At 52.2% G+C, this 10,401-nt stretch overlaps 1 protein-coding gene across 1 annotated transcript; it reads right to left on the bottom strand.

The window, feature by feature from the left end:
• Positions 1-872: 872 nt before the first annotated feature.
• On the bottom strand, positions 873-1,829 carry LOC116502190 (olfactory receptor 51H1-like). Its single transcript, XM_032207961.1, has one exon. It carries the CDS (start codon positions 1,827-1,829, stop codon positions 873-875), a length of 957 nt encoding a protein of 318 aa, XP_032063852.1.
• Positions 1,830-10,401: the final 8,572 nt, after the last annotated feature.

Here is a 10,401-nt window from a genome sequence, read left to right as displayed (position 1 = left end):
ATTTCAGCAGGAACGTGGGAACACCCTGTCTACAGCTCATAGTTTTGTCTGGGTGATGCCAGTCAGCCCTTTGGGAACACTGATTGTGAAGGCTTGACCTTCTTTTGACACCCAAATCCTGGCCATCAGAGCTGAAACTAACCAGACCATTGTGCAGTATCGTGGCCCTGCTGCATGCTGTGCTGGAACTGCTGGCTCCAAGAGGAGAGAAGCTGCATGTGAGTAACGGGATGCACCAAAGCAAAAAAAGGAAAGGTAGAACTTGGCTGATGCTCATGGCCACCGTCCCAGAGCTGAAGGCTCTATCTCCTGGTAATTCTCGCACTAGCAGACGTACAAGCAGCAGTTGGAGTTAAAACTTCATTACTGTGAAGAAGTGAATCACGTTATTTGTATAGCAAAAGCTGAGGAGTCTCGTGTGATCACACAACCCTGGGAACTGAGAGTTTAATACAATCGAAGGATGTGGGGATGTTTGTAATTAAAAGCACAAGTCTGGTAACACTGTATTTCTTCAGGGACCAAAGGTGCCATTAGCAGCGAGTGCCTTGACCAGAGCCTGCTCTCAGCAGTCCCCTCTCCCCGCCTGCAGAGCAGGGACAGCTTCAACGCATGTCCGCCCCAGCTCTGCCCTCTTGCAGAGCTGCTGAGAAGTGGAGCCTCCCGAAATAGGAGGTGGAATACAGTGAATTGCCATAATCCATCCCTCCATGGGAAGGAAAAGAGCTGTACTGCAGACGGGGTGACTGGTTTCTCCTGGGGAGCGACACAACGTGAGTGACTTTTCTCCGAGACAGGGAATTGCCTGAGAGCAACCTACCTGGAGAGGAAAGGGAGGGGGAGACTGACCTGGGCACGTTGTCTCTCCAGGGCTAGGCATGCTGCTGGCTCCTTCTCTGACAGAGGAGGATGAGGATCCTCCTGCGGATCTGCTTGGTTTTCCAGCTGTACACGAGGGGGTTCAGGACCGGCGGCACCAGGAGATAGGCATCGGCCATGAGTGCGTGAGTGAGAGGGGGCAGGTGCTTCCCAAACCTGTGCATGACAGACAGGCCAAGGAGTGGGATGTAGAAGATCAGGATGGCGCAGAGGTGGGAGATGCACGTGCTAAAGGCTTTGGCTCGTGCTTCCTGGGAGATGATGCTCAAGATGGCCCTGATGATCATCGTGTAAGACAGGAGGATAGTCAGGGAGTCCAGGCCCTTGGTGAGCATCACCATGGTCAGCCCGTACACGCTGTTGACCCTGACATCCCCACAAACCAGCCTCAGCAGGTCCTGGTGCAGGCAGAAGGAGTGAGACAGGACACGGGACCTGCAAAAAGGCATCTTCTTTATGAGGACAGCAACAGGGAGCACCACACAGATGCCCCGCATGAAGATCGCTGCTCCTGCCTTCATTATCAGGGTGCTGGTCAGGACAGAGGCATAGCGCAAAGGGTAGCAAATAGCAATGAAGCGGTCGAAGGCCATGGCCACCAGGACCCCAGACTCGATTTCAGAGAAGGAGTGGATGAAGTACATCTGGACAATGCATGCCTCAAAGCGGAAGGAGGTGGACTTAAAACAGAAAACAGCCAACATGGTGGGCAGGGTGGTGAGAGATAAGCCCAGGTCTGCCATGGCCAGCATGGAGAGGAAATAGTACATGGGTGTGTGGAGGCTGTGGTCGGTCTTTATCATCCAGAGCAAGGTGCAGTTCCCCAGGAGCATGAGGAGATACAGACAGCAGAGAGGCAATGCCATCCAGTAGCTGCTCATCGGCAGACCAGGAATCCCAGTGAGGATGAAGGTCAGGGGACTGGGCCCAGTCCTATTGGAAGCTGACATCTCCTGCTCCGAGGGTCCACGGGTCTGAAATAACAGATCATCCTGGAATGACAGCCCTGCTATGGGACAGCCCACACTCCCCAGCTATAACAGTGTAGTGGAGACGGGCCCCCAAAAGCCAAGAAACATCTGCACAGTTGCCCTTGTGCGTATCCATCACGTCAACCAGAGCCACAGTGGGCCAGCCACAGGACTGCTGTCTGGGCTGTGCACAGCAGCAAGTGAGGAGAGAGCAGCGTAGCATTTACTGCGTGTCATACCCCACACACCACCATCACCCCAGTTGTGGCCCCCACCCTTTAAGTACCTCAGGTTTTGGGAGGTGCTCAGACCTTTGAGAAGTGCCCAGATGCTGCCCAACAGCACAGGCAGGGTGAGAGCTGGGTGTTGGGGGCAGCTGGGGCAGGGCTCTGCAGCCAATGTTTGTGCTGGTCCGAAGGCAGCCAGGCCACCAGAGATAACATCTCACTCTGAGATGAGAAGTAGCCCCATTATAATTGACTCTGTATTGATTTCTTCCCTTTTTGTTTAAGCACGGCAAAATGTATGATGTTTTAGGGAGCTTTATCAGCTAAACCTGCAGGTCAATTAACCAAACTAACCCTGATGGAAGGAAAATGAATTTGTGCTTTACAGCTGACAAAAAGGTTAAATGGAAAGGAAGAGATTCGGGGGCTCAGCTTTGACCGAGAACCCTAAGTGGTGTTTCATCTACCTGAGGCCATTACGAAACCCAACGGCAAACAGTGCAAAACCAGACAGCAAACACTGTGTTCCCATTTAGCACTCCAGGCAGCCTGCCTTCTGGGGCAGCGTCACAGCCCGGGGGCACGGATGATGCTCAGCAGCATGAAGCAAGGCCAGGTGGGGGAAATTTCCAGAGAAAAATTCCAAGCAGGCTTCTCAGCAAATGCAGTTAAATTTAGTGCATCTTAAAAGCACCAGCTGAGCAGCCAGCGGTCATAGCAGCACAGCCTCATCCATGCACCTCTATTCAGCTGAAAATAAATACATTTTGTGTAACCGAGGAGCTGATGATTAATACTTATTCCAGAATTTGTCTGCACACACACCAGCACACTCTGAGACTTCATCTACTATTAGAAAAAAAAAAAAAAAAAAATCAAGATTTCACATGGACAAAGGGTCAGGCCTGAAGGATAGCAGCAGTGCCTGCAAACAGCTCTGCACACCACAGTGCTGGTGGCGTCCAGCAGCACAAGGGCAGCCCCAGAGGAGCTGCTCAACCACCCACTTCCCTGGCTAAGGGGAAGACATGGGGACAGATGTCAGTGCTGGCTGCCCACAGAAGGAAGGAAAAAAGCTGACAGAAACCAAACTGAGCAGTGCGGGAGAGGGAGAACTGGGGGGGTGAGGGCAGCTGAGGGCATAAAGGGCCTAAAGACATGGAGTTGAAGCCCCTTCTTGGCCCCTGGTGGGAGCAAAGTCATTGTGGAAATAAACTTACCTGTCCTAGTCACATAACACCTGAGAAAATTAGGGAAATTTATAGCTATTCACCAAAGCCGATTTTTACAGTGGGTTTTCAGACCAAGCCCATCTGAATACATGGTGAAAAAAAACAAAGCAAACAAAAACAAAACAAAACAAACAAACAAACAAAAAAAAAAATTAATGCTTAGTAAAACAATTGCTTAGCAGGTAAAGCAAAGTCTTTGCACTTCTCTAATATGCTGGCTTGTTTCTTCCAGCAGAGACTTGTATAACTTCTTGCTTTGGCTCGAGCCCTCAAACCCACTGCCCTGCATGGGAAGAATGCCTCTGTCCCACTCCCCTGCAGGCTGCCCACCCGCACTTACCCCAGGCATGGCAGAGGACATGGGGTGGGCACCAGGAGCAGACACAGCAGCTGCAGGCAGGCACTTAGGCAGGTGAGGAGTACTTAGCCCAGCTGGAGCAAACCCCATGGGTCCCACCACGCACTCCCAGCTGGTTTCCTTGCCTTCAGGGGCTGTCAGCACCACTATCTAGGCAAAACAATGGACAAATCACCCCTTGAAGAGCAAGGAAGGGCACCAGGTCCAGAGGGTGACACTTGGTGTGGATCAGAACAGGGGTTCTGAATTGGGAAAAGTATCACACTTCATATAAGAAAAGGAAGTGTAAAAAAGGCAGTTTGAAGGCAAAATTGTCTTCAGGTGTGTACATGCATGAGCAGTTTTCCAGGGGTATTTGTCCACTGAAAACTTTCTGAAATATTCCTCCCTATAGAATAGCTTCGGTCCCTCTTCTGTGAGCAGAAATTGCAGCAGCTGGGTTACCTTGAGAAAATCTGTGTCTTCAGGCACAGGGAGGGGTAGCAAAAAGCAGAGCTTTCTGAGGCTCATCTTCTGGTTGTGATACAGATGGAAGCTAGGGATGATAGAAAAATGGGAGTCAAGGTGCTGTGAAAGGGACGGGAATGGACGCCCCCTCTGTCCGTAGATGTCCTGGGAGGTGGCACAGGGCCATCTACCAGCACGTTGAGGAACAAATAAAATGTTCCCCTAAATTTTCATCCTGGTGCATTCTGCAAAGTGACCAGTGCCCCTATTAGCAAAAATCACTTCAAGCACATTCTGTACATTTGGGATGCCCTACTGGGCCCACATGAGTGTCTTCATGTCCTTTGAGCAATCCCAGAGCAGGGGCGATGAGACCTCCTGCTGCCCTGGCTGACTCAAACACCTGCCCATCATTTGCCACAGGAGGCAGCGATGTCCCAGTGCCCCAGCAGGAGCAGGAGCTCAGCTCATGATGGAGAGCAAGGCACAGCTGTGTCCGTGGGACCCTTGGGGACATTGCCTGGTGGAAGCCCACAGTGGCCCATGCACATCTGTAAGCATATCAGTCCTCAGCCGTCCCATACATCACTCCCCCACGACGGCCCCCTGCACCACACCAGGTGAAACCTGCACGTGAGAAGATAAAGGCACATTTAATTCTGGCTGGGGCTGACCCCTCCAGCTGCTGCCAGCAGCCTGGGGTTGATCAGCAAACCAACGGCAGCAAATGGCCCAGGGATGTCACCCCCTGCCATGCGCCTTGTCGACGCAGCCCCTCTGCCCTCCAATTGACCACAGTTTGTTAGCTGTTCCCTCCGTTAAGGAAACCAAACAGGAGGCCTGATTTCCCCTGGCTGCTGACTCTCGTGAAGCCTTTAGAAATGCAGTGGCTCAGCCCCATCTCCTCCAGCCCAGTCTGGACAGATCTGGCCGATGGTTCAAAAGTTAAGGGAAGGGAGGAGGGCTGGGCAGGCACATGCATAATCAAACAAGTGCAGCCACTTAAAGAAAGTCCTCATCACTCACACTGGCACAGCCAGTGTGGAAAGCAGTCATTTTTAACAGTCATTTACAACACTCCCACCTGAATATTTGGGGCTTGAGCATCAGTTTTGTTCCACTCTGGTAAATGATGGAGCTGTTCAATGGTCAGCAGCACACACGTTCCCTCCGGCCAGATCATGATTTTGCCAATTAGCTGCTGTAACTGATGGTTCCCTTCAATCCCTTTCTGCCTCAGTGTTGACAATTAAACAAATCCTTTTATTTATCTTCATTGTAGAGAGACTCAAATATCAGGATCATGAAATACCCAGAACAGAGAAAGCACATGAAAAGTATCACAAAGCACGAAGTTTTTCCTAACCTATTCCCCATTTCGAGGGGATTTTTTTTTTTTTTTCACGGTTTTAAATATTTGGTTCACAATTGTTTTCTTTGGAGACAGGTGTACCCGCACACCCTGCCACCCTGATGCTTTGCTGAGGAAGGACAGCCTGCTACTGCTGGCAGAGGAGTGACAAGCAAAACCAGGCACCAGCTTCAGGTCTCAAGCGACACCCCAGCACGAACATCTCCTTGATGAAGCCTGCCTTTAACAGCCCTGCTGCTTCATGTCAGCAGGGTGTGTGGCGTTTCGTCCTTTCCTGGCCGGCAGCATTGCCATGCGCTGGGTTAACAGTTGCAGGACTGTGCTTTTGGGAGGATTATTCCCAGACTCAGAGAAAACAATCCTCTAAAAAGACGGAGAGATCAGATAATCCTCATATGTAGGGCATTATTTATGGCTGCCAATTTTACAGTAGCCTATCCAAGATGTCGGTGAGGGCAGAGATGTGCTTCATAGCAATAAAATATTTTTACATCTTCTTTATCCCAATCTAATGGCTGGTTTCTAGCAGATGGAGCCAGACTGGAGCTAACCCTGGGCAACCCTCCAAGGCAGAGAACATCAGGCTTACACCTCACGCTGTTCTACAGGGCTCAGAGCTGAGCTTCACCGATGTGCACGGAGCTGCCACAAATTGGAGGTGTCTGACCCGCTGTGCAGAGCCCAGATCTCCAAATTGAACAAGCCTGTTGGCTCCTTGCCAGCTGGGCCCAAACCCAAAAGTGCCGGTACGCAGCCAAGTTTCTGTAACAGGCACGTGGTGTGGCAGGAGGAGAGCCCGGGTGGGAGGAAGCACGATCTTTCTCTTAGGAACATCTTCTTGCAGAACTACGCGCTGAAGTGGCAGCCTGTATTTTGCCCTGGATGAAGCACCCAGGCAAGGACAGCACCCACAGAGAGGGGCCAGCACCTCTCAGGGAGACTGCAGCCTGTCCAAAAACATGCCAGCCATCCTGAATCTCCTGATGGCTTTAGCACAGAGCTCATTATTTCACACATCGGCACATGAAGAACAGCGTCGGTGTGATTCAGCTCCACCACAAAGCTCCTCACCCAACCCCAAGCTTCCACCTACCTACCACATGCTGCAGCAGAGCCCAGAAGACCCCGAGGCTCTTTCCCCACTCTGATACCTGCATATTTCTGTGCCCCAAGAACAGCAAAGCAGCACCAGCTCAAGGGTGGCAGACCACAATATGAGGCATGAACTCATGCTTCCAAAAATAAAATGTTCCCAGCCCTTCTCCAATTGCACAGAGCACACCTCAAAACTTCTCTGTGCAATGCAGTCTTCACAGAAAGAAGCTAAAGGGGAATGAATGTGACCACAAGGAGACAAATCCTGCCTTCAAAGCCCTGAAGATCTTGCTTGTGTTTCAGGAGGCAACATTGCCCCTCAGAAACCTACAGAAAGCAGCCATGCACGGCATGGCACTGCACCCTGAGACACCAGGGCTGGCTGCTGGGCTGCTGGCAGCCAGGCCACGAGCTCTGGAGATCCTGGAATGAGCCCAAGAGGTCTGGGGACAGAGGAAGTAACATCTTCATCTTCCCCATCCTCATCTACAGGCAACCGAGCTGCGCATAGCTCCCTGCCTTTGCTAGATCAAGGCTTACTAAAACAGAAAGGAAAGCCCTGCTTCCTGCAGCTGTGCTGCAGCTGGAGGCTCAGAGGGATGCTGGGGACATTGCCTCCTTACAGCCCGGCAGCGTGACGTGGGGCTGGGGCCCGACAAGCCCCGCTCTGGGGTGTACGCATGTGGGAAAGCCCGGGATGTTTGCAGTGGGTTTGCTGGGTGGGTGCCATCCCATGGGGGGTGAGCAGCCTGAAGTCAGGACTGCTGCTTTTGATCCAGCAGGAGTTTATAAAAGCTACAGATCTTATAAAAGCTACAGATCTTTACATAGTTTTCTCCTGTGATGCCAGGAAGAAATCCTGCTGCCAACGGGGAAATCAACAGCTGGGGCAATGCAAAGGAGGTGGCTTCTCTGCTGGCCCATGCAGCTGGCCCTGGGGGAGCCCTGCAGTGCTCAGCCCTGGGCTCCATGCAGCTCACTCATTTGTACAAAGACACACATTATGCATGTATTTTTATAGGTGTGTTATAGCACATTTAGACAGATACAGTAAGAAAATAGACAATAAGCAAAATCCCCGAAAGATCCCCAAGAAAGAGCACTAGCCCAAAGAGCCAGCCAACGCATGCATAATCAGAAACTTTAAGAAACTTTTTTATTTTTTTAGATTCTCTGATAGGTTTCACACAGAGGTGGTGGGTGGCACGGAGCTCCCTTTGTCCGTGGTTGTGGGGATCCTGCAGAAGCACGGTGCAGTGCAGACCGGGGCTGTGCACTCAGGCTTCCTCCTGAGGCCAGCTGCACAAATTCCAATGCTCTGGCTGACTGTCAGGGCTGTGGTGTGGTTGTGTCTGCCAAGCACAGGGGGAATTGACCACTGGAGCAACCTCATGCCAAGGCTGTCCACCCAGGGCCCCCCCATGTCCCCCAGACCCTTGGCATCCTGATGGTGACACCGGCACGGCATCCCTGGGGACAGTGCCAGCTCACATGGGGCCACCAGGGAAACACGGAGCCCTCTCCCCCGGCTCTTATCTGTCCTGTAGAGTGACCACTGTCTGGGGCAGAGGACGGGGGTGCTCGGTGGTCTGGTCCCATCCATGTCTGGGCATCCATCTGTAATGCGCAGAGGAAGCAACCAGGAGCAGCCGCCTTCCCTGGTTCCTCCTCCTGCTCTTCTCTGCATGGCTCTGCTCACTGGGCTGCTCCGCTGCTGGTGTGGCCTGGCACAGTCCCTTCAGTGCCTGTCACCACCCCACTGACACGGCCACTGCATTGCCAGGGCTCAGATAAGCAGGGAAAAGGGGTGAGGAACTATGGGGAGCTGCCAGTGTCCCACAGGACTGTGCTTGGCAATGTCTTACCAGTTCTGTAAAGCACTGACCTTTCCCTGGCGGAGAGGTGGAGCAGGGTGAGGGCAGGAGCATCCCGCAGTCCTGCGGTGTCCCTGTCTGGCTACAAGGCAGAGGAGAACCAAGGGAGGAAGGAGCAGCCACCGTCCACCACCAAGGTCTGCTGCTCCCTCCCTTCTCAAACCCAGCCCTCGTTTACCCACCTTCCCGACTGCCAGCTTGGGCCAGCATCGCCCTTTTTATAACCGTCCCAGGCTGCGTGTCACCAGTCCTGCCCACAGTGACACGGCTGTGACAGGAGCTGGTGGCCGCCCGCTGAGACATGGCTACCACAAACCGGGGCTGGTGCCTCACCGCAACATGGCTGCTGCCTTCCACCTTCCTCCGTGAGAGCTACTGAAGGATGAATAGACAAACCCCTGCATCCATGAGTGCCTGGTGGTGCTGAGCACATCTCAGCATGAACATCAGGACCCAGCCACCTTCTCACATCTCTACCTCAACCCCAGATAGATGGGGACAAGAGGGAATAGCATAGCAGTGGGAGGGGTTCATGCTCCCAGGCTCTGTACACATCTTTATGAGTGCTTGTTTAACAAGGTGGCTCAGAAGAGAGGAATTATGTCCTCCTCCTGCCCAGGAGGGCGTGGAAACCATCCTCCCATCACCAGGAACTCCTCTTACTGCTTTCCATGGTTTCCCAGGTTTAACATACTGGCATGATGGTGACAGTACCACACATCACGATAGCTGGCTGGGCCAGGCCCCAGCTGCCAAGGCCCTACTTGTCATCTAATTTACCAAGGTAGAACATCTCCTTCCCATCCTACCCTGGACTATTGCACATCGAACCCTAACTATGCCACTAGCTACCACAGAATTTCTTGTCCTACAGCTGTACAGTCTCTATCCCTTTTTAGAAGCACAAAAAATAATTATTGCTCATATTTCCAACCCTTTCTATCTGCTGTTTCATTCCTTCCAGTCCTCCCACCCACTGCTGCTACTGTGACCCCTTAGGGTCTGAGATGGTGACAGGGAGGCTCACACCAAACAAGGCCTTTGCACAGTGTCTGGTAAATCAGAGGAACTCCTTCCTGAAGGTTTCTGTAGATCCAAATTACTTAAATGAGTTCAAGCTGGACCTTGTGCCACTGATCTTGGCCATTTGAGCTGGGCAGCTCAGCCACTTCTCGCTCCCGGGACTCGAGGAGGTGAATATTTTGGTGGGGTGAGCACACTGCAGAGCTGTGCACATGAATAAAATCACCTGCAGCAGCAGAGTTATTCCAGCTTGGTGCGGTGCCCTGGGGGACAGGTAGGGGTGTCCTATAAAAGAGGCCAGCCTGAGTCATGTCCCATGTCTGCAGCACTGAGACTACCCAGGTGTAGGGGTTTTACCCACCACGGCTGCTATCTCACTTCCCCTCCTCAAATCAAAAAAGGGAGAAAATACAATGGAAAGGGCTCAAGTGTTGAGATAAGAACAGGGAGATCACTCACCAGTTATCATTGTGTGTAAATGACAACAGACTCAGCCCCCTCGCTACCAAAACCTTGCCATGTAAACCGAATACACCAAGACACCATCCCTGGGCAGCGCAGGTCTATCAGTGCCTTGAGAAGCTGTTGGGTTTTGGTGTCCAGGATTTCCTCCAGCACCAGCACATGACCGCTGTCTGCTCCTGAAATCTGTTTTTATCTGTGATTCCCTTGGCTGCCTGCAGCACTTTACTTGTCATTGTCAGGTTTTGTCCCAGACTTGCCCTGAAGTGTCTCTGAACAGCAGGAGCCTGAGCTCAGGCATTGAGCTGCTGCAGCTTAACAAGCCGGAGATGTCAGACGGGCACGGCCGTGCCTCAGGGGTTGTGTCACCTTACAGACATGATGTAGCTCAGCTCACAGCAAGCAAAGCTGAAGCTGAGCAGAAGTTCCTGGTGTTTTCTGGGGGTTAGAGCAGGCTCTCC

This window comes from Aythya fuligula, chromosome 1, assembly GCF_009819795.1.
Source record: "Aythya fuligula isolate bAytFul2 chromosome 1, bAytFul2.pri, whole genome shotgun sequence".
NCBI classification, from domain to species: Eukaryota; Metazoa; Chordata; class Aves; order Anseriformes; family Anatidae; genus Aythya; species Aythya fuligula.
The sequence above is the reverse complement of the archived record's forward strand: the minus strand, read 5'-3'. Positions and strand labels throughout refer to the sequence as shown.